At 38.2% G+C, this 24,755-nt stretch overlaps 1 protein-coding gene across 4 annotated transcripts in view; it reads right to left on the bottom strand.

Annotated features, from left to right (window-relative positions):
- ERN1 (endoplasmic reticulum to nucleus signaling 1) overlaps nucleotides 1-24,755 on the bottom strand; it is a 41,579-nt gene that overhangs the window by 5,446 nt on the left and 11,378 nt on the right. For 2 of the 4 annotated variants that reach the window (XM_087751099.1, XM_087751097.1), the window contains exons 2-14: nucleotides 21,869-21,980; nucleotides 11,443-11,476; nucleotides 10,363-10,435; nucleotides 8,638-8,710; nucleotides 7,392-7,514; nucleotides 6,432-6,533; nucleotides 5,656-5,917; nucleotides 4,950-5,028; nucleotides 4,011-4,173; nucleotides 2,543-2,661; nucleotides 2,022-2,210; nucleotides 1,161-1,422; nucleotides 285-375 (exon numbers count right to left, since the gene is read on the bottom strand). In XM_087751099.1, the coding sequence (XP_087607225.1) occupies nucleotides 285-375; nucleotides 1,161-1,422; nucleotides 2,022-2,210; nucleotides 2,543-2,661; nucleotides 4,011-4,173; nucleotides 4,950-5,028; nucleotides 5,656-5,917; nucleotides 6,432-6,533; nucleotides 7,392-7,514; nucleotides 8,638-8,710; nucleotides 10,363-10,435; nucleotides 11,443-11,476; nucleotides 21,869-21,980 (1,682 nt within the window). Of the gene's footprint in view, nucleotides 1-284; nucleotides 376-1,160; nucleotides 1,423-2,021; nucleotides 2,211-2,542; nucleotides 2,662-4,010; nucleotides 4,174-4,949; nucleotides 5,029-5,655; nucleotides 5,918-6,431; nucleotides 6,553-7,391; nucleotides 8,610-8,637; nucleotides 8,711-10,362; nucleotides 10,436-11,442; nucleotides 11,477-21,868; nucleotides 21,981-24,755 lie in introns of those variants that run through there. The other 2 variants (XM_087751098.1, XM_087751100.1) reach the window with 2 other exon arrangements.

Raw genomic sequence — 24,755 nt, 5'->3', positions numbered from 1 at the left:
CATCCCACCAGGGGGGAGTGAGCGAGCGGCTGCGTGGGGCTTAGTTGCCAGCTGGGGTTAAACCACAACAGTCATTAAACATTTTTAAGGGAAATAAAATAGGTTTTGCTAGTGAAGAAACACTGCATGAAAACAGTACAGACACATGCAAAATACTTTTTCAAAAGTTTCATTTCTGTTCAGATTAGATAGGTGTTTTTGGGTTTGTTTTTTTTTTTAAAGACCTAATGTAAATAAGACACCCATTGGTCTACTTAATGCTGAATGCACAGGTTGTTTTCTACCTGTAAACAATTGTCCCTTCAGCTCCGTGTCCCAGTACATCTTTTGGGTTAAACGAAATCTTGCCAACCATCACTCTGTTTGCATCTTCATCTGAACGAAAAACAAGAAATAAGGACTGGTTTAGGATGGGTCCAGTCAGCCTTTTACAACTGCACACCCTTCTGGGCCGGTATATAAAAGTCTTTTTGCTCATGTTTAAATTAACACCACAGATGATCAAAACAATTTCACATCTGCATTTTGGTATTCACTCTCTGGTGACCAAATAACCCAGCATACCAGGGTCAAACACGTTCTGTGCACAACTCCTGACAGAAGGTCTGGAAAGATCATGTCTGAAGACAGTATAAGAGACAAGTAGTTCTCAGCAGACAAACTTTTTCTAGGAAGTTTTACAGATGTCTTGTTGAATTTAGGAAATGCTGACTGACAGTTACAGAAGTGGGTTTACTGGCAGTTCCCCTGAATAGCCTTTGAAGGGACAAAACAGTGCACAGGAAGATGAGGCAGGAAGGCAGGCCACACTGCATAATCCTTATTTCTTGAGTTCAGTTAATAATAATAATATGTATTTTTATTTAAGCAAACCTCTCCCTAGAACGGCTGCAGGTCATAAGAATATACCGCCACGGACAACATAATCCCTCAGATGGCAGTTATGAACTGGAGGTTTTTATAAAGCAAATAATCCTGCTCAAAGTCAGGGCATGGCACACCTGCACAGTGTTTTGCAAATGGTCAGACTAAATGAGAATGATGGTCCTTCTCAGCTTTCTGATCTATGAAGTACCATCAATAAGTGTTTTAACTGTTGTGCTGTATCATCCTACAGACTGGGGAAATAGAGAGACTCACAATAAAAGACACTGGATCACCTTTACCTCCCTCTTCTTGCTCAGTGGAGAGGCAGCTCCCAACATCAGAAGTGGAGATGCTGGAATACGCAGAATGGTTTGATGCTCTGGGGGACATATTCGGTGTGCTGGTAGCTGAGCTCTCTGTCCGTCCATAGGAGGTGTCCAAGAAATCTGCTTCTGGGGGTAGATCACTGGGAGCACGAAAGGGCAGCTTCTGTTGCTGCAAGAGCTGTATCTTCTCTTCCAGCTGATGCTGCCTCTGTTGCTGCTGATGTACGCTCTGTGAGAAAGGACCTCAGTTCCGTAAGTGGAGCGAAGTTTCTTACAGTCATGTCACAAAAGGGAACTCTCTAGCTATTGGGGTAGCCACATCCAAAAGGTGGGAGGAAAACTCTTTTGTTATGACACTATCAGCCAAGCAGGCTGGGGAACTTTCACTCACGCTTTCAATTTCATTCTGAACTTCCATTGCAAAGCTGAGAAATCACACTGGTTGGTTAATATGGCAAAAGCTAACTGCTACTGGGTTGACTAGGTGTCTTTAAACCACAGAAGGATAAAGGCTTCGATCCAAAAGCTGAAAAACCTGACAGTGAGGAAGAGAGGAGTGAAGCCAATGGTGTTAAGATCATGTCCACGGAAAGAGTAACACATACAAAAACCAGAACTGGTGGGATGAAAAAAACCAAAGTCTCCAGAGCTGGCACATATGCCCAGAGAGATCACTGTTATGTCAAATTTGCAGCCTTTGCACGTCTGTGAGGAGGGGGAAAAAAACCTGTATTGTGTTACTTTCTAACTCCTATGTCATTTCTTGGGCTGTAAAATGTTACTGACTCTCCCAAAACTGAAAAGCACATCAAGCTAAGTCAGCATTACCATTGGATAAGTGATGATAAAAGCCACCCAGCCCACAAGCAGGAAAGTGCTGAGAATGATCGTGGCCATGTCCTTCAACATGGAGTCCACAGGAGCCTCTGGCCGAGGGATAGGCCAAGCAGGTTTCTCCTCAATATCCTTTGGAACAGGAGGCACTTCTGTTGAGGAACTTTCAACGATGTCAATAACCTAAGAGGCAAAGAAAGCTCTGTTAGCTCAATATCCTCATGGCTAATGGAGCATGTATATGCTAGCCTTTCTGCGAAATCATTTTTAATAATTTCTAATCCTACCAAAGTCAAAGAAAGTTTTGCTTGTGGAAAAAAAAGCAGCTGAATGCCCTAATTCTGAAATAAAGAACGACACATCATCATACCAGTGATTCTACGTGCTAAGTACATGAGAATATGACACAAAAAATGTGAAGCAATTCCACGTAGCTTTTCTTCTCAGTCCTTCCCCAACCTCTACTCCTTTACATTCTTCAGTCATCCAGTAAGATGATTATTCTCGTCACAAACCTCTTCAATAGTGGCTTTATCAGAGTCAGCCGGAATCACGTTTTCAGGCCTCTTAGGTAAGTTGCTTGGGAATTTCTCCAGGATCTTTGTAGGGGCAGATAATGGTGTTTCATGGTGCCCTTTAAATAAAACACATTTGTTGAAATAAGAAGTTGTCCCTTTTTAGGAAAGATATCCTTGATTTCAGCATCTTTACTGAAGAGCATATATAAAGTTGATTTACAGAAGGCTTGAGAACATCACAGAATAAAAGCTTAAATGAAAACATTTTTTCCCCTCTGTTTTTCCCAAGCAGTCACAGGTATAGTGATCACAACCGTGAAGAACTCTGTGCTCCTGACCAAACAGGAAGGAAACACACATTATGCCTCCTAGCTGGCTCACTCCCAAGGTAGTTTTGCTTTGTGATGTGGCCTTGAGGTGAAGATCATGTTCTAGATATGAAATGGTTCTGAAGGGAATGGATCGCACTGCACAAGAAGGAAGCAAGAATCGCTCCAGCACTCAGCTACAATTGCTCTTCACACTCCTTTGGCTCATGCTATCCAAGTAAGTGAGAAGAGGGAGATGCTACTGTGCTCCCAACTTTTGCAACTGCAGCAGACAGAGGAAGACTCCTGCTCGTGTATAGAGCAGGAAAGAAAAGGGAGGGAAAAGATTGCGGGCGTGGGTCATTCAGTGCAGAGGACTGCAGAGAAATACAAACTGTTTAAAGGAAGCCGCTTGATGTACTGCAAGAGCAGGACAGTATCAACAAAGAAAGGGATCACGGGAAGAGAAAGGCGGCAGTTAAAGAAGCTGGAAGTTACACCCCATCCCTGCCACAAGAGGTCCTATGGCATATATCACTTAATTATAAACTTGCATCACTTAAAACTGAACTTCAGACAGTTCATTTTTTAAGCAAAATTGTAAATACCCTGAAAAGTCAATTGCAAAACTTTGGGATTTGGGACACGCGGGGCAGGCTGACACTTTATTAATATTATCTTCAGCCTCTGTGCCTTAATCCTCCATTTGTAAAATGGGGAAAACATGACCCTCTGATCCACATGATGAGAACTAAAGTAACATTATGCACAATAAAGAGATCCAAAGGAACCAGAATACAATATTTACGGTAAATAAATTATCTATACCCCTCTCTTAAGGAGAGGGCAAATAAACAATAAACAACTTCCCACATATTGAGCTAAGCACTCTTCATCCTATGCACGGAATAAAGCAGGGGCCTTGGGAAAAACAGTATGCAGTTGTATACTTAAAGACATTAATTCATATGCAAATGAGGACGAATTAGAAACGATTACTAGAATTCAGTAATTATTGCCTGATTTTAGGCAGTCATTGTGACTGATTTACAGCAGCTGAAAAACAAGCTCTGAGGTTTGGATTAGAATTGTCCGCCAGATGGCAATGCGATCCTGCACCAGCGGCAGACCAGGGCCAAGCAAGGGACCTCGGATACCTATTAAAAGCCAGTCGTTCCAGTAGTTGAGTTTGTTTTTTTCTTTCAGTCTGCCTGAAAACTTCACATCCGTACTGGGGGTGATAACACACTCGCCATTGTCTTCAATTGTGACTCCTTCTGTTTTTGGACCCTCCAGTAAGGGTATGGCACTGCCACGGGGCTAGAAAGAGAGATTATTGTTACAATTAAGGAAGCAATGTGTCCCTATAATATTTAAACAGGCAACTAAATAAAAAAACGGAGGTCAAAATTGGTGGGCAAGCAAAAATTACTGGCAGCAGTGTCACCGTAAGTAAACACTGCCATTATGCCCTCAGCAACTGCTGCAACAACCTTGGACATTAGACCTAAATTACATGTTGCCTAGGAGATGAGATTACTCTCTCTTTTTTTAGAAAAGTTAAACAGGATCTTTATTTCCTACCTGGACAGCCACAGTGTGAGCAAAACAAAACTATGATGCAGTTTCCTATCTATGGGGAGTTACTTTGATGAACAAACCAGCAATTTTAACATTAACCACAATGCATCAACAATACCGCATAGCAACCTCTGGTCCACTCCTGCTAAGCTTGCCTGCACAATTCCTGATAAGCTACAGTTACTTCTTTGCAGCATTTGAAATGATTCCTGAAATATGGTCATGCATTCTAAGGCTTACTGTTAATTGTTTCACGAAATATTTAATTTTCTGTGCACTTCTTGATAGGAATCTGCGATTTAAAACCAAATTTCTGTAGATGTACAGCCTTCAGTGGTTTATTTTCTATTTTAATTGGATCCCTTTGCCACTTTACAATGGCAAAGTTGTCTTTTTTTTAAAAATATTTTTATGTATGTTTTCATTTCAACTTTTTTTTCAAACCCATGGCAGTACTAATTCTGTAAAGGCACTTTTCAGCAAGCGTCATTGAACTCTTGCAGATCGCAACTTACCACAACAGTTACTCCTTCATGCACCATTGATGGTGATGCATACAAACTTGTGGAGTATTTCCCTACATATAGAGTTGGTCTGCAAAAAACCAACAAGTGTTAGAAAGAAGCAGACAAATGAATGTTTTACCATCTTAGCTAAAACCTTGGCAACACAATCCTGCAGAACTAATGCATGAGTTTCTCAAATCATCAGTATTTATATCTTGAAAAGCCTGGATCTGTAAAATTGTTTTAAGTACTGCTGTACTATGAAGCCATTCTTTTTAATGATGAAAGCATTATTAGTTGATTATTCACGTCACAGTTACTCATTTGACAGAACTCATGTCCTGTTTCTGCATTATCCAATAACGGGTATTTGCCAAAATGCTATGCACCTTTTTTATAATGTGAAAGGCTTCACATTATAAAAACCAATTCCATTGCACATTATAAGAAACTATTCAACACAGAACATCTGATAAAAGTTATGAATATACATTTCCTAAGTTTACGGTAGATTTTTTTTTGGTCTCTGCCTTTAGACAGTAAAAGTTCAAATATGATACAAAATAGCGGCTGGAGAACTAGAGCTGCTTTTATGTATTCTTTTCACCATCTTGAAACCTGTAGAACAATCCTTAACTGCATGTATATAAATAAGGTTTTAATGACAAAGCTCTGTCAAATAGACAGTAGGAACAACAGGAATATTGATGCTCACGTCAGTTTGCTCTTGGTCTCCGTTTCCTTTGGGAAAGGGTATTTCCACTTGGTAATGTGTCCAACCTCCCCAGACATGAACGTCAAGTATCGCAGAGTTTCTATCCCCACGTTAGTGTGCATAACTTTCCGTAATCCTTCACGTTGCCAGATGTAAAAAGCTACCACAGGAGAAGCGTAATTCTGAATCCACAGTACGTCCCCAGACTCACTGTCTACGGTCACCACCAGTCCATCTCCATTAGACACAAAGTGGGACATTTCTAAAACATACAAATACATAGGAGATTATCTGGATTGCTGCAGATATGCAATTTTAACAATACATATTAACAGTTCAAGACTTACGTTAACTGTGGAGTCCATTACACCATACATTGCAAAAGAAAAGCTGATCAGCGAATCAGTTGTCAGAATTAGGCTGATAAAAGTTCAGTTGCAATGCAATAGCATTGCAATAGCTTTTTCTGAGTATGCACCACAATTTAAGTTTGCTTCCTCTCCTGCCATTTTTCACGAAATTTTAAAGAGTCATATCTTCAAGAGCTGTACCTTCTTAGATTCAATTTACCTTAAGTCACCTAACAGGCTCTAGATATTATAGCATGGAAAGGATAAAAACTGGCAGATGCATACCAACGGCACAAAAATCAGACAGACAGCTTGACCTATTAAGTATAGAAAAAAATCAGAATATTTTTGCCTGTATGCAAAACCCACAGTCAATATGTGGGGGAAAAAAAATCCCAACAACAAACACAGCAAGTGAATTCTTACTGTAATTTATGTCTTCATCAGGCAGAGTAGCTGCATAATCAAAATAGGTGGCATTCCAACGCAGCTCCTTCTTCTTGGTGTCGTACATTGTGATCGTGTACTCTGTTAAAAAATATACAGTCTGTGAAGCAAAAAAACCTATGAGAGAATAGAATCAATCACCTCAAATCTGAGACACTCTTCAAAACACCACACACACCACTTACTGCTTTCTGCATTTCATTTTCCCAACACTCCTGATAAATAAACATTTCATAGCTGTTAAAGATCATAGCCGATCCACTCATATACTGATCTACAGGAACCTCGGAACAAGCCCTGCAGACAGTTACTGCCCACGTTACCAGCATTTTGGTTTCAATGCGCAGCTTCCTCTGGTGTACTTTCTTTTACTTACAAGTTTCCAAACCTTGCATTCTAAAATTCAGCGTACCATGTTCTGTAACTGAACTATCACACTTAAAGAACACTTTAATATAGAGGTTAAAGAACAAGTCTGTAACGCTTATTCCTTTTTACTAGCCAACACCTATATGGTGTTGGTCTAATTTTAACAGTTACTTAGAATACTGCATTTGTATTTTCAGTGGATATGCTATATCGCCATTTTCTTTAAACAGTTGTTATAAAAGCTGTATGTTACAGAGCAAACTTGGGTTCACAGCTGCTACTGGAATGCACTGTTAAGTAGATTATAAATGCCACTTCGTCAACAAGAAGAACAATGGACTGTGCCTACTGCCAAATATTAAAAAAACAGTATCTTTCTGCTGCTATAAAGAGTTAATAATTTTTCTGTGTACAGTCTAAAATCGTAATTTACAGAAGCTTTTCTAAGAAATAAACTTGAAAACCTGAACTGATCACAAGGTCATCTGTTATGATCCTAAACTTTAAAAACAATGACAACAACAAATTTTCTTCTAAGCTGCATTAAAAAAAAAAAAAAAGGCATATGACCTGTTCTCCCAAGATACAGGAGGGATGTTGATGGGCAAAGACTTTCTGCAAATGAGGAAGTCAAGGTTTGCTGTTTCTCCCCAGTCATGAGGTCAACCACGTACCAAATATCCTGCTTTTTACCTGAAATCATAATTTAAGCCACATTACCATTCAGTTGGAAAATTACAATTCCATCAAGCTTTTCAGTCTTTTTTTTCTTTAGTAGGCTCAGGAACTTAGCATGAATAAAGCATTTTTAATAAAACAATTTCTCATAGTCAAGCTCAGTTTCATCATTTAGCACTACTGGCCAATCCCAAACATTGACAAGATAAACTAAATACAATATTTAGAATGGTACGTACTATCGGCTGAATTACTTTATCACACTGATAATATCCAACAGAGTTCTGTGTGTAGAAGATCTTGTGAGCTAGCAGAAGAGGAGACTGAAGTGCTAATGTTGCAGGACAGTAGGTGGAAAAAAATTGTGAGGGTCTACACATTTCAAATTGATTAAGGATTGTAATCCTAACATCCCACTCAAGACTACATGAGCCATGACCTTAACCTCATTTCTTTGATGTTAACACATATGTGTTGTGTTTAGAAGCTACAAATAAACATTTTTCACTCCTTTACTAGAGAGATGCAAAGTGGAGGACAAGAAGTAGGTATTGGCCCTTCAGGAGATTAAAAAAAAAACCAATACTAAGTTAATCCTGATCCTTCACACATTTTACTGTTGTGATAAGTAATAACTGTCCTTCCTTCTTCCTTTCTCCTCCCAAATCCATCTGCAATTAGAATGAGTCGGGACAGTGAGCCATAAATTTGTTACTATTTGTAGTATAAATGAACTGACTGTATCTCAGATAATGGCGGACGTCTAACCGTGTTGCAGTGGGATTTCTTATTTAATTATAATGGTCAGGCAGTCAACAATATTTATAAGCGTAAGAAGATTTTAAGTAAGTAGAAGTCACATTTTGTTGAGGGATTGCATCTCAAGAAACCAAAAAACCCCATACTGACTATTCACTGCTCAGAAAAGCTATTTTCTCCTTCAGAAAAAGTTATTTTTTCATCTTCAAACAGTAATTGAATTCTATATTAATCAGATTTTCTGTCATCAGAAAGGTTAATGAAAAACCATAATTAATACCCAAAATAAAGCATATTTCCATGCAGTCTGTCTGGGAGTCTCTACATTTTGTAGTCGCCGAACATATGACAATCTAAAAGAGATTAAATTTGAGCTCACCCATGTACAGGATCCCATCTGAACTGCGACAGGGAGATGCTTGCACCAGTTCTGGGATAGTAAATGGAAGTTTCTAGGGGAAAAAAAACAACAATAAAAGCTTATTCACATTGGCGTGATAGCCTTCACATTTGTTTACAGAAAAGGGTGGTCAGAAAACTTCAGAAATCTCAAAGGACAGTTTTTTTATTGTTTGTATTATTGCAGTGCCTGAGAACTCAACATTTCAGGTCAGGGCCCTGCTCTGCAAACCCAGAACAGAAAGAAGTCTGTCACAGTGAGTTTACAACAGGAGAACTGCATGCAGAACGGAAGAACTACTTGCAGCTGAGAGGTTAGGAGGCCAAGACTCTGTGGTTTTAAGGTCTACCATCATCACTTACAAACTGTCTGGGCTTCAACACACTGCAGTTTGTCTCATCTGTAACGAGTATAAAATGGTTCTCCACAGGACTGTACAGTAACATTTATGAAGGTCAGACATCTTCATACAACTGAAACTGTTGAGAGGAGGAAGCGTGGATGTCCGACTGAAGAGTTCTTGAGATACTGCCAAGCCTGTACTGCACTTACAGAATGGGTGACGATCTTTACTAAGTTTTAAGAGACTTTTACTGGGACGAGGTCACAAGAGTAACGGACAGGCTGCACCAACAATAAAGATCAGGCATGTGCTAAGTTTACTTAAATATGCTAAAATTACTCCACTCCTGCTTAAAACTTTTATAATAGTGATTCTAAACAGAAATTAAATTACTTTATTTCAAAAAGAGAGGAGATTAACAGAATAAAAGAATAGGTTCAAATCGATTGCTGCTTCCTGGATTTACCCAGGAAAAAAAACAAGAATCATTTTGCAAGTTATGATCTGGCTGTACTGTGGAGTGGGGGGAGTAGTGAGTAAATACTGACCTATTTAATAATATTAAAGTTCTTAAGGGAAATCATAGCAGCTGCCAGAGAAAAGAAACTTGTGGGAAGCCAAACGTTTTATCTGAGTATCACCACAAAGTTTAAAAATAAAAGTCAAACGTTAGCTAGTATCTGTGGGTTATGTGGATTGGTGACTATTTTGAAAAGGTTCAGCATTTTTGTCTGCTTACTAAATCTTATAAAGACATCTTCTAAAGATGTCAGCACAGAACATATATATATTCTGCCTTTTGGCAGATGGTTTTAGAAAATTAAGGATTTGGATGAAAGTGACATATATGATTTGTATTATTCTGGGTACACCTTTCCCATCAAATCGTACAGAGATTATTCAGTATTTGGATAATACCGCATAAATTTTATTTGTCGTCATAATCATTATTTTGGCAAGTTACAGAAAAATAGTACAAGTGGACAAAACATATGTGTTGTTGACATTTTCAAGTGGAAATTATTTCCTGACGATTACAAGAGAGGTGGCAACTTCCTGCTCTAATAAAATAAAGTATATTTTCACTCTGCAAAGGTGCTAGCAACACAACATAGGGCACTGTCATTCCAAAAACTTGTATCCTAACATTGGAACGGGCAGCAGACACTGTTTTTTGGCTAGTCTGATCAAGTTTTTCCAAGAAACTGGTGTTCTTCCATTAAACAGTAGAAAAGCCTGCAAAACTTTACAGTACTGTCAATAAAGCAGAAAGTTCCCTTGGGGACTTATCCTTCGTGTGAGTCCGATTAGAGCACTTTTCTAAAAATTATCAGAGGAGAGAATTTTAAAAATATACTTACAGTCAAGCCTTCATTATTCTTGCCACCAAGCGTATACAAACTGCCATCATTTGGGTCTGGAAGAAATGCTGGCCTAGGATTTAACCAGCAGTTATAAACGATTAAAAAAAAAAAAGTACTGTGCTTCTTATCAGAGAGCAGGAAAGCAACTATGGTCAGTACTGGCTTTACAGAGAAGTTCATCTGACATTAGATTTTTTACTTTGTGTTATCCATTTTTTGAAGTTTCATTTATTAACTGTGAAAATGAAAAAATATAAAGAAGTTTCAGAACCTTTATAACATAAGATTACTAATACATTTGAAAATTCAAAGATCCAAATGTGTCAGGCAATCACTTGGGTGAAAGCTTTTAAACAAGATTTATATGCTTTTAAAATGCCACAGAATTAAAAACAAACCAAACAAATAAATAAAATCAGAGAGCATAAGGAAGACAAGGAACAATAAAAGAGTTGCCAGAATGAAGTAGATTTGAGGGGTAAAGGCAACCCCTCACCCAAACTACAAAAAAACCCAAACAAACCCCAACATCAAAAACAAACCACAAAAAAGGGATATTACCACTGACATCAAAGACAAAGTTAAAGCCCCAAATTTTCTAGTTAAATGTGAGATTGCTATGCTGGAGGAACTGCTCTGAAGTAACAGCTTGAGGGTTTCATTTGAAGATTCTGGTAGTGGTGGTGGTTGGAGTTTCCTATGCTTCACTATTTTTAGTCTTTTATTTGAAGAGAATAAGAAGTACAAAACCTAGAGATCACTCCCTCGCTGTTTCTGTCATTTTCAAAGTTGCTCAGTTAAGATTCTAGCACAGTTAGCACACTCGGTCTCTAAACCTGAGCAAGGGCTTGAGAGAGCAGTCTGCAGAGAGGATGTTTCTTCTTAGCGCTACAAATAAGAGAATTAAATGTAGCTAATTATATCCTTTCTGTATCTGCTCTCTAAACCACCTTCAATTGACTTATGCAGGGTATGCAACTTTTCTAGAACATAGATCGTTTTGGTTCAAATTAAACCAAATTTCAAGATGTCATTGAAAATTGAACAAGCAGTAAATGAGAAACAAAACAGACTTACTCTTCCACATGTATTGGCACCTGGAGTACAGGATCTGCATAAAGAGAAAAAGAAGTCGTAATACTGGCAATTCAATTCCTTGAACTCACTAGATAGAGGATTAAGGCAGGCCTGCAACAATTTGCTCCTTTTTGAAAGGCGGATGCACAGAGTTTGAAAGGGGCCATCTCAGCAGCCTCAACGATCTCCTGTTTGGTCATGGAACTAGGTTTGTAAAATGGGAACACAAGAAGAAATTGAGACGTTTTAAACCTTCTGAAGTTCTTTGCTCAGTTTTACCCACACTCCTCCCCAGCTACCCCTGGGAGCTGACTCGGAGAAGATGGCAGTACTGTGTTGTATCTTGAGCTTTCTCCTTCTCACTTGGACAGAGCATATAGGGTCTGTTAGAACTGCCTGTATACATGTTAATAAAAACTTTTGCTTCCAATATGTGTGTGTGATCCCTGGGCACTGGCTGCCCAGGAGGCAGCTGACAAGAACTTGCAGCAACTGCTTTCACTGTGCAGGCTTCAACAACCAATTTTACTTAAAAACAAGATACAGCTAATGGAAGTTTGCAGACACCATGAGAACAGGGATACAAAAGTATGTATCTTGATATTTTTTAATCTCTATTTTATGAACTTTTGCTACTTTGTGTCTCAGGTACCTCCTGTATCAGGCAGGTAAGCATATGCTTTCTAGCCAACTCAACATTTAATTTCCAATGCAACATACAAACTGTAAGCCTAGTGCTACACCTACTGAAAGGAACGGGAAGACTGCCAATGACTTAAGAGCAAGACTCCGGTGCAAGTCGGAAAAAACTTAGTTCCACTTCCTGCTCCAAGATAAAACCTCTTTGATCAGCATGTCACTGAAAAGAAAAACAGAAGCCTGCCAAGGGCTATATGAAATTACCTCAAACCCGATTTTTTCACTTAAATAATCTCCCTGCTAAAATTTATCCAAGAATCCACATTACATAAAAATCAAAATGTTTGGAAACAATCTCACAGTAGCGGGTATTTTGAGTGATCAGAATCACAGTTTAGCTTTCATCAACAAAAAGACATTACAAAATAAAAACTGACAATGTTAAATCTAAATCCTTACCTATTAAAAGGTAAATTAAGAACAATAATTTGATTTTAATGCAAGGTGATGTGACCTCAAAATTACTATCTGAGGCCTCAAAAAATCCTGAATCATGGGATTTTTCAATCCTGATGCCAAAACCACAAAAGTTCCCAGATTTGTAAGACACACTCTACAATTTTCAAGACAAACGTGTGGGCTTATTTATGGGATATTGGCGGAAAGTAACTCAGAAGTCAAGAGGATGCAAGGTATCTTCACTTCTGCAGGGGAAATCAAACGATGACACTAGAATAAGCCTGGGTAAGAAGATGAAAGATGACCAAGCAAACAAATACTGTTTTTTCACCTGTTCTGTCTCCATGCAAACATCATGATGCTACAGGAAGGAAATAAGAACAAAAACAATGATGTTCTGAGCGCCTTTGATTGGGAAACTGGCACAGATTCTGAACAGCTTGAGTGTACTGTAATATTTGCAGAGCTAAGCAAGACAAGAACAAGAAATTCAGGGTTCATTACATGGGTCTTACAAAGTCGCTACCACCCTGCAGTATATTGCACCACATGAACTGCTGGGTTTGATGAGAATGGTCTAAGAGCATGTCCCTTCATTTTTATATAACAGATTAAAAAAACATTAGAAACGCCTACCCAAACAGATTTCTACCAGCAATGCAGCTGAAAACAGTAGCCACCAAAAGATGCACGTATAATATCAGAGATGGAAAGAAAGCACAATACGAGGAACAACAGTAAAGCTATTTTTATTTTCATCAATTTCTTTTTACAATAGTAAGCACTCTCAGAGCAGCTTTGTTCAAAACATAACTATATATTTTTTTTTCTCTTTAAGCCTAAAAAATGTTCCACATACCTCCTCAAAGCTGTTAGAATAAACTACTTCAAAGCATTTTAAGCTTCTGGGAACAACCCAACCAACTGGAGAGGGGGCACTGCTCTACTCAAGCACTGAACTATACCACGCCTAGCAAACTCATTGCTCAGCGAGCAGACTTGTCAAGTTTCATGCCTTACCTATTTCCCTCATCACAGGGTTACTCACCACTGCACTAGCATCTCCCCCATTGGCAAGAACAGCGTCAAACACAGTCTCCCTCCACATCACAACAAATTCCCTCTAACGCAGGGACCCTGCAGACCTGCAGAGCAGTGTGCCGGCTCTGGGAAGAAACTCACTGGAGGGCACAGACACAGGCTAGTCATGTTATCTTATACTCAGAGCCTCATACATAGAGCAGCAAAAATGCTGAGGTAATTTAGATGGTACTCTTAACAGTCCTAGTCAGTGACATGTAGTCACAGAAGACGGACAGCAAGAGTACCTATCTTGACCAATTTTTCTCTTAATGATGAACTATCACCATTACCACTGTTCATTAATGTAAGATGGGAATGCTATGCAAGTGTAGAGCTCCACATTATATCATAAACTCCATTTAATTTATTGAGAACCCAAGTACACATCAAAAGGCCCTAAAGAATAATTAGCATTCAAACAAAGGAGTTAAGTGATTCATCACTGTGTATCTGTCTCTACAGACCATGCTGCTTAGTCAGACCTTTATTCCATTAACTACACCAAGCAATTCATTTCCATCCCTTGTGTGAAGAAACTGGTTTCAGGATACGTTGGGAGGGACGCCCCCCGCTCCCAACTTACAGTTGATTATATGCCAACTATTTCTCAGTGTTTGCTTCAAGTATTCCATAAGCTTTACGATATCTAATGCAACACACAGTGACGTACAACATCATCTCTCCATTACTAAAGAAGAGCAAGAACGAAAAAAGCATCAGCTGACAATTATATAAAGTGGTTCAACGCTGGAGTTGAACTGCTAGGTTGAACTACTAAAAGCAAACAGACATCAAGTGTATATACTCAATGTATTCATAAGCCTAGGTGAAATAACCAAAACAGGAAAGAGACATTAAAGACCACAGGCTAGAGTTTTTATAATCATAAATGCTTCATGGGAAGGGAAACTCTCAGAGTTTGGTGAAAACAAACAAAGAAACAGCTTCATAATCAGCAGAAAATGGCACCTGCCTCAGTTAAAGTAAGATTTAATGCAAATGCTACAAGCATTGCTAAAAGCAAAAGCCAAACAAACTTTGCAAGTCTCCTGATGAACTGATTATACAGGGAGTGTCTCTCACTTTGTAAAAAATGAACCGCCACCTGTGGTGATGATAACTATTGCTAGACAACAGCAATCTTCACCAACAGTGCTTGAGCAACTTGGTCCTATCTCCAAACATCTCGTCCTCAAACGATCGTTAGTGATAACAAAGCTGCACAACTTGTTTTTGAAGTGATAACTGACTGCATATACATTGTTCAAGTATAGTAATGCAGATTGTCTTTAAGATCACTTTCTAGTCAGCCTAGGCAAAGCATAAGAAAACAGTTTCTTGTCCAAGTTATCTTCAGAAACTTCTAAATTTAATTTTAATGAAACAACTGCTTGGAGGTGTGAAGTTATTATATGAAATTACAGAATAAAACTGGTACTAGCTGAATAAAGTTCCAAATTTTCTAACTTCAGTTACTGACATAACACAAGATGCACTCTACAGTAGAACAGGACAGAATGCCATTTCCTCAAACATATTAGTATTTTGGGTTTGTTCCCCCCCCCCCCCCCCCCCCCCCCCAAGAATGCTCAGGAACACCTGAACAACTACAGGAAATTTCAAAAGGTAGATTATGTTTTCTAGCAACTGATCCTGGTTTGTCCATGACATCTGCAGGAGAGTCTGGTTAGCAACGCTTTCCTGTAGCTCCGTCTCTGCCCCCAAAATACAGTGAATAATAATAATAACAACAACACAGTACAGCATTTTTTGACCAATAACTTGTTTTCACTTAATTTTCTAAGACTGGGCAACCTACTTTTACCAAAAAAAAAAAAAAAAAAAAAAAAAAAAGTTAAAAGTGTGCCATTCTGCTCTATCTCAAAGGTCTGAGAAGTTTTCCCTGATTTTATTGACCACGTAGTACCATAATAGTGAAAGAACACACACATATGTGCAATATTTACTTGCATTAAGATTTTACCCCCCAAGTTTATATTTCTGAAAGTTGTTGGAAAAATGTCACTCAATTTCATCAACAAATGTATCCTACATTTTAATAAATGATGCCAGAAATCCCACAAATGTCTCTTCAACTTCTGTAGTGTGTTTTTCTGAAGCACTCTTGGATATCAAGACATGAATGAAAGCCTTATGACAAGTTCCAAGCTGTTCAGTGTGTGCTGTACAGAAGCATCACGCTCATGAGAAAATCCTTGAACTTTTCTTTAGTATCATGTCTTCAATATATCAAGAACAACAGTGTTTCGTCAGAAGTGAAAAAAATCCTGCTTTTACTTGTTTTCTCAGTAACTGAAATTTGATTTACTAACAACGATAAAAAAGGTAGATGGAACAGATTAAGATGTTATTACAAAGCAGCAGGAAATTTTTTTAGTAGTTACTGGCACATGAACCAAAACACTGATTATTCTGATGGCTTCCTGCAACATTTAGGTGTTGTACATGAACTGTTAGAAAGTATTTAGTATCAGTATCTGATTAATTTCTGTGCATGAGGCTATTCACAATGAGTGAACACAAACTGGTGGAGGAGTTTATTTTCTGAAGTGAAAATGGCTAACTACTAGCACCATCCACCTGGAAAGATGGACTCTGGGGAGCCATTTCTCCACATTTATAGCTACTGAGATGATGTAAATTTTCTCATTTTTTTAACACTTTCATGATCTTGAACTAAGGTTGTAGCTATGTGAAGATACTTTGAAGACAGACAATGAATTCTTCACATTCGTTTTCATGTGTTTTGGGACATATTCCAAATTTATTTCAAATTTTGTTTTGAAATAAGAGCTCACGCTGAGATAAAAAGATAATCTTGAGTTTAATTTATTGTTGTCAGGTCTTATACCAGTTTTCATATGCTTGAATACAGACTAGTAAAAGAATGAGTCATCTTATAACTGAAGTCACCTTTTGCTCCACAACGGGTCAAACGGAAAAAGTTCTTGCAAAAGTCAGAGAACTGAGGCCTTATCTGCTCTTCAACAGCTCAGCACTCAAGTGTTAACAGGCTGAGGCTGGAATCACGTAATCCTGCTTTCAAATTTTCCCTGAACTGCAGTTCCCTGTAATTAGGTAAGTCATTCTAATAGGCCTGTTCCAATACCAACAACAGTGATAACAGCCACTGAACAAAGCATTCTGTATCGGAACAAAAACTTTACAGAGAAAATGTGATAAAACTCTGATAAAAATACATCTGCCTCTCCCTTAAGCTTCCATTCCCTGTAGCAGAGGAAAAGTCAACTTCTTGCAATGTTCTGCATAAAGCTTTTGGTATAATATCCTGTCCAAAAGCTTTGCACTTTCTAGACCAAGAAAACAAAGATGTCAAAACAACTATGGAGTATGGGGGGCGTGAGTTAGGAAGCAGGACACCGTCTTGTAAATATCTCCAGTGCTGGATGGAAGATTGAGTTTTCTATAGATATTTCCATGGGTTTCCAATTTGTTTTTCCTGCAGCCTCCACTAAGGCAGCATATGTTAACGATTCCTACACTAAAATCCTGCAATTCAATACACACTAGCTTTAGCATTCTGATCTGGTAGTACAAGCACACGCACACACTATTAGTAAAATTATTGCCGCTGCTACTCTTCATTAAATAAATTCAGGAAATCATATTAATGCCCACAAGCACAGCGAGTTTGAGCGCATTAGTAGAATAGAAATACCGACTGCTGATACCTCTCCTTGTCATTGTGGGACTTCAAAAAATGTTATCCTGTAAGAATTTAAAAGCTTTCATTTTTACTAGTTAATAAAAAGACTTGTAAAATAACTTTGTCAGGAAAAAAGGAATTAAAAGGACATTGATTCTAGACTATAAAGATTTATTCTAGAACTCTAAGAGTTTATTCACAAGTACAGCAGTTATTAGAAATCTGTTAACATAATGACTGTCCAGTAATTTAGTAAATTATTTAGTTCAGTTACACTTCCCTGAAATTAACATTTCAACCTGACAGCAGGCAGATGTCCCAGTACAGTTTTGGTTGCATCATGGCCAGAAAATATTTGTGCCTGTATCATTTGCTTGTGAGTGGGCAGAAGTACAAGACACATTTCAGATTGTTCTGAAATAATTCTAACCCGTATTTTGCATACGTATATGGAAAAAAGCCATATATATAATTTTTGAAACTATAACCATAATGCTAAATATAATTCATTTGACTTTTCTCCATATTTCACAAACACATGATAAGATAAAACTTGCCCTTTGACCAAAAACCAAGTCTTTTTTAATGCACAAGACAGACTTGCACATTTTCATCACTGCAATGTGCCCTTAGGTAGAACCAATGGCTGAAAAGGAGAAGTGGGAGATTCTGTAACAGCAAATGAGTAAGTCGCTGCCCCACTGGAATGAGCTGGAAAAAAACGGTTTCCTGACCTGAGGCCCTACCATAAGATTTGGGCTAACCGGCCAATTTAAAATCATGTCATCCTCACCTGCTGTTGCAATGACAGTAAATGAGGTTAGAGATACTAACAAACTATCCTCTGGAATTTGGTGAAAAGAGTACTGTTCTACAATTGTTTTGTTTTGACAATCCTTATTCATTTACAGCTATGCACAAAGATATTTCTTCTTGCCTGGGAAAAACCGCTGTTATTGGAGTGGGACCTACAGATCTCAGACTTGCCCTTTAAAAATCTACATATTGCATACCATTAATAGATACAGTCTTAATAACTTTGTCTTATCATGACTAGCCCACTGAAGTCCATAGGTTATATGTAAGGTATCAGAAATCAAAACCTTTTAAATTGACTTGTGGGCCATAGGTTTTTTTTTTTGATTGCTACAGAGAACTGAAAATCATAACAAAATTTCTGCTGGCTCTAAATCTAGACCCAAATCTGTATATATTGTATGTTCTTCTGGCAAATTACTTTGAATTAGTTCTTAGGGGAAAAGCTTTTAAGGAGCTGGTGAATGAAAAGAAAGAGATCACTTTGAACAGTACAGAAGCATACACAGAAGTGACTGTCAGAAGAAGAGACATACTCTGTGCACGAGTACAGTTTGAAACACTACATTCTTAACATCTCAAAGTTCAATATTCTGCTCATTAACCCAAGCTCTTGAATTAACAAAGACGTACAGCATGATTTTCACAAAGACGTGAGGGAACAGGACAGTCTTAAAATCACATTCTTAAAGCTCACGCTGAAATCAGAATTGTGAATATAAAGTCTGACATTAAAGAGAAAAGCATTCTCCAGATTCCATCTTGCCAACGGGTTTCTTGTCACCATCTCTATCACTGTCTACTTTCTTACCTGCACATAAAAGCAAGCCTAAAGTGCGTTGCCCCTGTACCTTTCAAAGAGATCTGTAGGAAATGACAGAAGTTTCATTTCCAGCAATTTTGGGGAAGAGACTGGATCCTAAGTAATCTTACTGAGGATGCTCACTAAGTATCTTGCTAGCAGCAAGTGCAGAAAACGTGGGAGCCTATCACACTGTCACTTAGAACTCACAGCTCCTTTTATTGATCAGAGATGGCACTAAGAGCCTTATTTAGTCTCTGGTCTTAACTGTGCCACACCCTTTCAATACCCTTTCAAATGAGTGCCTTTCAATACGATGTGTTTTTGTGGGGCCACAGCAGGAGCAAAGGTGCCTCTCAGAAATGTGGGGGGAGGAGGAGTGTGGGTTCTTTCTGCAAACTTTCCAACCATATTCCAGCTTTCCAAAGCCCAGGGAATGAGCAGCATCAGTTACCTGGCCACTGGAAAATCCTGAGAGCTGTCACATAGTAGGATCCACCGAAGCCAACAGGAAATGAAGGTATTAAGCACCCTCAACAAATGGGACCACAATCTCACTACATATAACTGCAGGGAACTCAGCTTTATTTTGGAACTACTGGAGAGTCCTATTACTAACTGACCCATTTTTTTGCCTGCTTTATGGGGAGCACAAGTATTCAGACTGCCCTTCTTGCCAGCACTACATGAAGGCAGGAAACCCAAACATGTTATTGTGGTGATAACCACTGGCTCATTTACTCTGCATACCTAAGATAAGCTTCAGTGCTAAATTACAACAAACCACAGATCGCGAGATTTTCATGTTTGTTTAAGTACTGCCTGATAATGAACACTGCCTTGGTTTTTTTCCCCAATGAAAATAAAATGTATATGAATTGCCCTTTGTTAAATACCTTGCTGCTTAAGAGCAGTAATAAAACGTTCTCTTCCTGATGAATTTTGCTGCAGCACTTCAGGTTACCTCCACAACTTCTTAAAGCACATGAACTACAACACATGGTTCATTGTCTGATAATCAGGGTAAAATGGCACCTGCAAGAACACTGCTTGCAACACATGCAACCTCCCACTGGGTAATTCTCTATAACAATACAAGCATATTGTTGACAGAGAGAGTGCACCCAACAACTGTGTTTATACACTAATATCAATACTGAATTCTGCACTATTAAATCTCTCCAGGGATTTAGCACAGCAAGATGGTAAAGACTTTCATGGGCTATTAATTTTCAACACTCACATTTTTGTTGGGCTTCCAACCCACAGGGTGACCACCAACAAATACAGTTTTGCAAAAATAAATAAAACCCCTCCCATTACAAATTAATTCACCAATTTATATGCACAGCACCTTGTTCCACGTACACTTAACTAAGTTAACTCATGAAGCATCTTGTAACAATGATAACTACCACTAATTATTTTTTTTTTTCATTGACCCTTGTGTGGTTTTCTATTACACAGAAATAAACTAATGGGCAATAAGTGCTTTGCAAAAAGCAAGTGAACATACCTCATGTACATAAGATGCAGAATAATACATATTTAGCAACAGAGAGAAAAAAAAGAAGTCCTATAAAACCAGATTATCCAGTCTGGCAGTTCTACTATATCAAGAGTAGTTTTGCAACATTTTTTTTTTTAAACAAGGGAAGTTCCTTGAGCAATACACTCTGACCAAGATCTTTTTCATTACCAAAGTGCCTTTATTTCTTCCTCAAAAAAACTCTTGCCACTTGCTAAGTCTGGCTGCAAACAAATGCCAGTTACGATACCCTTCCAGGATAGGACTATATAGTGTATGCTCATGTCAGCTGAATGACAAGCAAAAGCCAGTAAGCTTCTCTTAGCACTGCAGTAGCCTATAGCAACAATAAAGGAGGAGGCCGATAACCTTTTTTTATTCAAGACTGTTCAGGGAAAGGAGAGGTCTAAATTTAAAGAGGAGACAGGAGAGAAAATGTAATCACACCTATTAATCAAGATCCTTCAAGAAAATACTTGCTCACCCCTTCTTACTCCAAGAGGACTTGCAAAAGCATTCTTTGCTCATTTATGAAGTTAGCTTTTTGTCTGGTAGATCTGCATTTAAATATGAATGGCTTCACAAATAAGAACAACTAGTTTGTACTACAGACATCAGACACGCAAAATCCATTTCCTACCATTTCAGCTCACCTACTAAACTGACATCAGGTTTAAAAATAGAGGACAGAATGATGCAATCACTGCGACTCCTTTCCATTTGACCTGCTTTCTAATTTATTTCCCAGAGTGAAGAGAAAGTGCTACTATCACTTCTACCACATGAAATCAGAGTTCCACTAAAACAAATTTGTATTATATATTGAATTTTTCATGAAGACAGAAAGAGTTATCTCTGCTCAGTAATTAAAATTATAAAATCACTTCCAGTCACTGAGCAACGTTAAATTTCTTTACACAAGTGCAGTTCTTTTACTTAAAAAACTGTGCTGTTCCTAAACATCTATTATAGAAAAAAAGACCCAAGGTTTGCACGATACCCACTGCACCAGTGAACGTAGGGTATTCCAGAGATAGAGTCATGCAAACCCTTTGCCACCAGTTCCACCAGCTGACACTCTCATTTGACATCTGTTCTGTTCTATGCTTGCTTATATTGTGCTCATTCCCATAAAACATGATACCTACCAATTATACCACTACAGCTTAAACACTCTGGCAAAAAAAAAAAACCAAACCAAAACAACAAACCATAAACCTGGAAAAGATCTGCAAGTGAAAATATGAGGAAGAATATGACTCCAGAAACACTGTAGCTTAATTTTGGAGCAAGAGCAAAAATAAGAAAGAAAAGAAAGTATTTACCAGGCCCTACAACAGTTTGAATTATCAATTGATTTGACTGTTACTACTGTTCCCGAGTCGAGGGCATCAGGACACCTCCTACTCACCTTCTTTTAAAGTCCACTTGATTGCTCCCGTCCTCTTGCTGACAGCATGCAAACTTCCATCAAGAGTTGAAACAAACAACAGTGTTTCTGGCACAGTTACTGAGCTGGTGTTCTGGAAGAGAAAAACCCATACACTGAATGTAATTATTTACTACAGAGTTTACTTATAACTGTCATACAGTACATTGCCTAGAACATCATCCTTCTTTTTAATCGCACAGACTGGACAACTTTCTTGTCCCTTTGAATTCAGTGACTTTTTATTTTTTTTCTGTCACTGTTACAGAACTGCTTACTGTGCTAAGCTCCCGTAGAGACAAACTGGGAGATGCTTTAAATGAATAATCTAACTACAACTCAACCTCCATTTTCAATTTTATATCAAAGTCTTCTTGTACTAGAGTTAGGAAAAACCAGAGATAGAGCTGATCTAGGAAAGAACTGATACAAAGACCATGTGATAAGATAGCTAGGGTAAGGAATTTCAAAGCAGCTCACAGAACCTGAGTGTTAATGTCAAAGTGATGCTACTACCAAGTAAACAGAACATACTTTTGCCAAGGTTTAGTCCCCTAGAGATGAAAAGATATTGGCTGGATAGAACATGGATAAATAAAACTGAAAGGTGATCAATATTCTACGGGGCTGACTGCAGCTGAGACACATGCTGGAGCTGCAAGCATGTAGGCTGTCTATGAGAAAGTGCAAAATATTTAGGATAGATGCAGCTTAAAGGCTAGAGGAAATCCATACTGTTAAGCCCCTTAATTGTGTTTTTGTACCTCATGTCTCCCAACACTGTATTTCTGCAGTAGATAGTAAATAACACCGTTTAAGAAAGTCCATATGTATTAAAACATCCACAGTCATCTCCTAGAAATCTGACATTCTAATAATTCTGCCACTGGGGACACGTCACTCCATATTTATGTGCATGGGTACAAAGCTGTTTGGTGCCTGCTGTTATTCCTATAGCAGGTGCAGCTTGCAAGCCTGGCTATTGCAGAGCATGTAATTTTATTAAAATGGCATCATACAAACATCGAGAACTAGAACTATGTAGTTGTCGTGGGAACAGTGAAGCTAAGTACAAAGTGTTTCACCGTACAAAGCAGAAAAAACATGTTAATTTAATGTCTAGTCTTCTCTTCCTGCCTAAAGATGACCCCATACACCCTACGACCGACCTGTTTCCATTTACCAAGTCTCTAGTTATTGCTCAAGTAACTTGTCATTTGTAGACTGTATCTGCATTGCTCAGCTGCGTGCCACCTGCCATGTTTAGGAAGTTTCACAGTTAAATATAATTCTTAACCTACCACAGTTCATGAAATGAAAGTGTATGCATTTTATACAATTAATAATGTCTTCAATGACTTAAATTGTAAAAAACAATTACCAGTCACGTTAGAATTATTGCAAAGCAAAACACACAATTGCCAAATTAAAATGTATGGATATAGGAGTAACTTTCTTTGGAAAACTATACATTTTTAGTGCAACTCAACTAAAGCATTAGACTTTGAGGTAAAGCATAAAGCCAAAAGGATAACATAATAAAGTAATAACTGGCCAACTTTCAGGTCACACCTAGAAATATTATACGTGCTTCTTTCCAGTCATAATGGAAACAGCTGGAGCAGACAATTGCAAAACACACAGTCCAGAAAAAATGAAAGTAAAAATCAACAATACATAAACCATAGATCAGAAATAACTGCTAGAAGTCCAGAAAAAAAGGAGATGTATCTTAACACATAAATATAATTCTCATTATCTGACATAGCTAAATTACGCGGGCTGCACAGACATCTGCACTGAAATAAATCTGGAATCAAACTTTGCAGTGTTTGTTCAAACAGGGACACTGAATAACAGTTCCTGTTATGCTGGCCTATGAAATATGCACCTTGAGATGTTACTAATCAGAACCGAACTTAGAGTATCTTTCTAGCCTAATGACCTGATTTGTATGTAAGAGCAAAGAGATGCTGTATAGTAGAGTTATGAGTTCTCATTCTTTTGTATTATTACTTTTGTTAAAGCAAACTATTGTAGCCACTGTATCAAAGAAATTCAAGAAAATTTTGATCTTTAGGTCTTTTTGTACATGAACTCCCAAAACAACTTAGGATGGTGTAGTTGATTTATAATCATCTAGTCCAGTCTTCCCATCTTCCTTAAATAAGCATTTAACAAGTCAGATCCACTGATTCTGCAACCAGAAGGGAAAGATACAACGCACACTCCATTATCACACCCATTTGGGGCTGAAAGCCACCTAATTGTGAGACACAATCTGCCTCCCCAAGAAGATTTACTTTTTAAATCTGTCACTGCCTAGCTGCTGCATAAAACTATCCTTGAACAAAAACAAGAAGGGAAGCTTGGGGTTGCATGCTAGATATCTTTATAGCTGCTTTGATGTGAAAGATATGGCTTCTTTGCAAACAAGGAACAGCTTCCTGTACAACACTGTAATAATCTAAGAATTACAGTAACTAATCTTCCTAACCTGGCACAGTAACGAGCAAGTGGGGCGCTAACTGAGCAGTGTCAGTGCTCCTCAATTCTAAGATGTTGTCTTGCATCGGACTGACAAATTCCCTCACTCTTATCATTGGTGTGAGATAATGAATGACAGTGGTGCGAATGCGGAGTTACAATATGAACATTTTGTGAGTGGGCTGTGACGTGGTCCCAAAAAGATACCAGTTCAAGGAATACCAGGAGTCTGAAAAAAAAGCTGCATTTGAACAGGTTTCTTTCCCTTTCCAGGCCAAACTGCTTCTGAGCTCAGAAAAGTTAGAAGACTTGCAGATTGAACTGATCTCACCACATATAAGCTATTTAAGCACGGAAAGACATCTCGATTCCATAGGGTACG

The sequence above is a fragment of the Nipponia nippon genome, unplaced genomic scaffold (genome assembly GCF_047370975.1).
Source record: "Nipponia nippon isolate SJK-2023a ecotype South Korea unplaced genomic scaffold, ASM4737097v1 scaffold_14, whole genome shotgun sequence".
NCBI classification, from domain to species: domain Eukaryota; kingdom Metazoa; phylum Chordata; class Aves; order Pelecaniformes; family Threskiornithidae; genus Nipponia; species Nipponia nippon.
This window is presented reverse-complemented; position numbering and strand designations above follow the sequence as displayed.